At 30.6% G+C, this 2,500-nt stretch overlaps 1 protein-coding gene across 1 annotated transcript in view; it reads left to right on the forward strand.

Moving 5' to 3' along the window:
- Nucleotides 1-171: 171 nt before the first annotated feature.
- LOC119608482 (GATA zinc finger domain-containing protein 11) overlaps nucleotides 172-2,500 on the forward strand; it is a 16,340-nt gene continuing 14,011 nt past the window's right edge. Inside the window, exon 1 of the mRNA XM_037962924.1 lies at nucleotides 172-761. Within this exon, the coding sequence (XP_037818852.1) occupies nucleotides 172-761 (590 nt within the window). The remainder of the gene's footprint in view (nucleotides 762-2,500) is intronic.

The following is a 2,500-nucleotide window of genomic DNA, read 5'->3' on the forward strand; positions in this document are numbered from 1 at the left end:
AGTTTTTTAGTGGTTTTTGGCAAATTGATTTCTAATTATTTTCGTATTTATTGCCTGCCACAAATACTTACAGAAACTAATAAATAAATTTATAAAACAACAATACCAATTCAAAATAGTATTTAGCAAAATAATTGTTTTTCAACATATCAACTTGTTTGCCTCAACAATATGCCTTTATCGCTGACAACTCGTCGTAGACAACAGACGTCGTCATCAACTGCTAAGTGGTCGTCATCGTCAACGGCACAACAGCATCTTGTTGCTCAACACTTTTCGGCAACGAATAATTCGAATAATTTACTACGTCAACACTTTCAAAATCAACCGGTACGCAAACAAAAATCCTTTATAGAAACTTCTCATCTAAATAAATCACTCTTAACATCACATACGGGACGTGCGTATTTATCTCGCGGCCTTTCGGTAGGAAGATCTCATGATATACAACGTTCCGCGTATCCCAAACAAGTTTTGAAGAAACATTCTTCCATTACAGCTGCCGTTGGTAATGGTCGCAATGATCGAGATACTTTAAAAACGGGTGATTTAATAAAGCGAAATATAACGTCTTGTGGACAAAGTGTCGTTGGTGGTAGTGATTTTTTGCGTAATTCTCGTCGAGTACAAGCTTGGTCATCGACTTCTTCGATTTTAAAGTCTTTGGATAAGGAATTGGCTCAATTGAATGGTGTTGTGGGAAAGTGTAAAGACGTTAAAATCTTAAAGGGTCGTGGAGATAGTATTAATAACGTTAAGATGTAAGTATTTAAAACAAGTTTTATAGATAAAGTCGGGTATATATTTAAGCTGCTTATTAATGATAAACTGATATTCTGAAAAGGCTTTATAGGGTCCGATCGTTATAATATTTGGTGGAAGGATATACATTAATAAAGTCAAATTGTTATTTTTACGAAAATAGGCAGTAGCATTAAGGCTTAGGTAAAACTTCGGTGTCTTGATCTTTGTAGAGATAATAGAGTATTTAACATAAATATTACCTCTAAGGCCATATTCTTTGTCTTATGGACAAAGCGTCGTTGGTGGTAGTGATTTTTTCCCTAATTCTCGTAGAGTACAAGCTTGATCATGAGCTTCATTTTAAAATCTTTGGATAAGGAATTGGCTACATTGAATCAGTTCGATTTTATGGATGCTAGGTGAAATAATATACCGATTTCCAGAATTTTCAATGCGCTTTCAAAAGAAACATATTATCAATATTGTAACTTGTACCGACTGGTATGCAAAAGTTGGGTGTAGAACCAATAAATACATACATCAGCACAAACCCATAATATCCTCCCCACTATAATGGTGTAGGGTATAAGAGGTGGGTTTGTGTAACAGATTTCTACGTATGTAAAACGAAACTTTCAGAAAATTTTGGAAAATATCTATTTATCTATCTATCTATCTATCTATCTATCTATCTATCTATCTATCTATCTATCTATCTATCTATCTATCTATCTATCTATCTATCTATCTATCTATCTATCTATCTATCTATCTATCTATCTATCTATCTATCTATCTATCTATCTATCTATCTATCTATCTATCTATCTATCTATCTATCTATCTATCTATCTATCTATCTATCTATCTATCTATCTATCTATCTATCTATCTATCTATCTATCTATCTATCTATCTATCTATCTATCTATCTATCTATCTATCTATCTATCTATCTATCTATCTATCTATCTATCTATCTATCTATCTATCTATCTATCTATCTATCTATCTATCTATCTATCTATCTATCTATCTATCTATCTATCTATCTATCTATCTATCTATCTATCTATCTATCTATCTATCTATCTATCTATCTATCTATCTATCTATCTATCTATCTATCTATCTATCTATCTATCTATCTATCTATCTTCTATCTATCTATCTATCTATCTATCTATCTATCTATCTATCTATCTATCTATCTATCTATCTATCTATCTATCTATCTATCTATCTATCTATCTATCTATCTATCTATCTATCTATCTATCTATCTATCTATCTATCTATCTATCTATCTATCTATCTACTCTCTATCTATCTATCTATCTATCTGTCTATCTATCTATCTATCTATCTATCTATCTATCTATCTATCTATAGAACCAATAAATACATACATGAGCACAAACCCATAATATCCTCCCACTATAATGGTGTAGGGTATAAAGAGGTGGGTTTGTGTAACAGATTTCTACATATGTAAACGAAACTTTCAGAAAATTTTGGAAAATATCTATTTATCTATCTATTTCTATCTATCTATCTATCTATCTATCTATCTATCTATCTTCTATCTATCTATCTATCTATCTATCTATCTATCTATCTATCTATCTATCTATCTATCTATCTATCTATCTATCTATCTATCTATCTATCTATCTATCTATCTATCTATCTATCTATCTATCTATCTATCTATCTATCTATCTATCTATCTATCTATCTATCTATCTATCTATCT

This window comes from Lucilia sericata, unplaced genomic scaffold (genome assembly GCF_015586225.1).
Source record: "Lucilia sericata isolate MDLA Ls3-8-SP2 unplaced genomic scaffold, ASM1558622v1 Contig000842F_arrow, whole genome shotgun sequence".
In the NCBI taxonomy this organism is placed as follows: Eukaryota; Metazoa; Arthropoda; class Insecta; order Diptera; family Calliphoridae; genus Lucilia; species Lucilia sericata.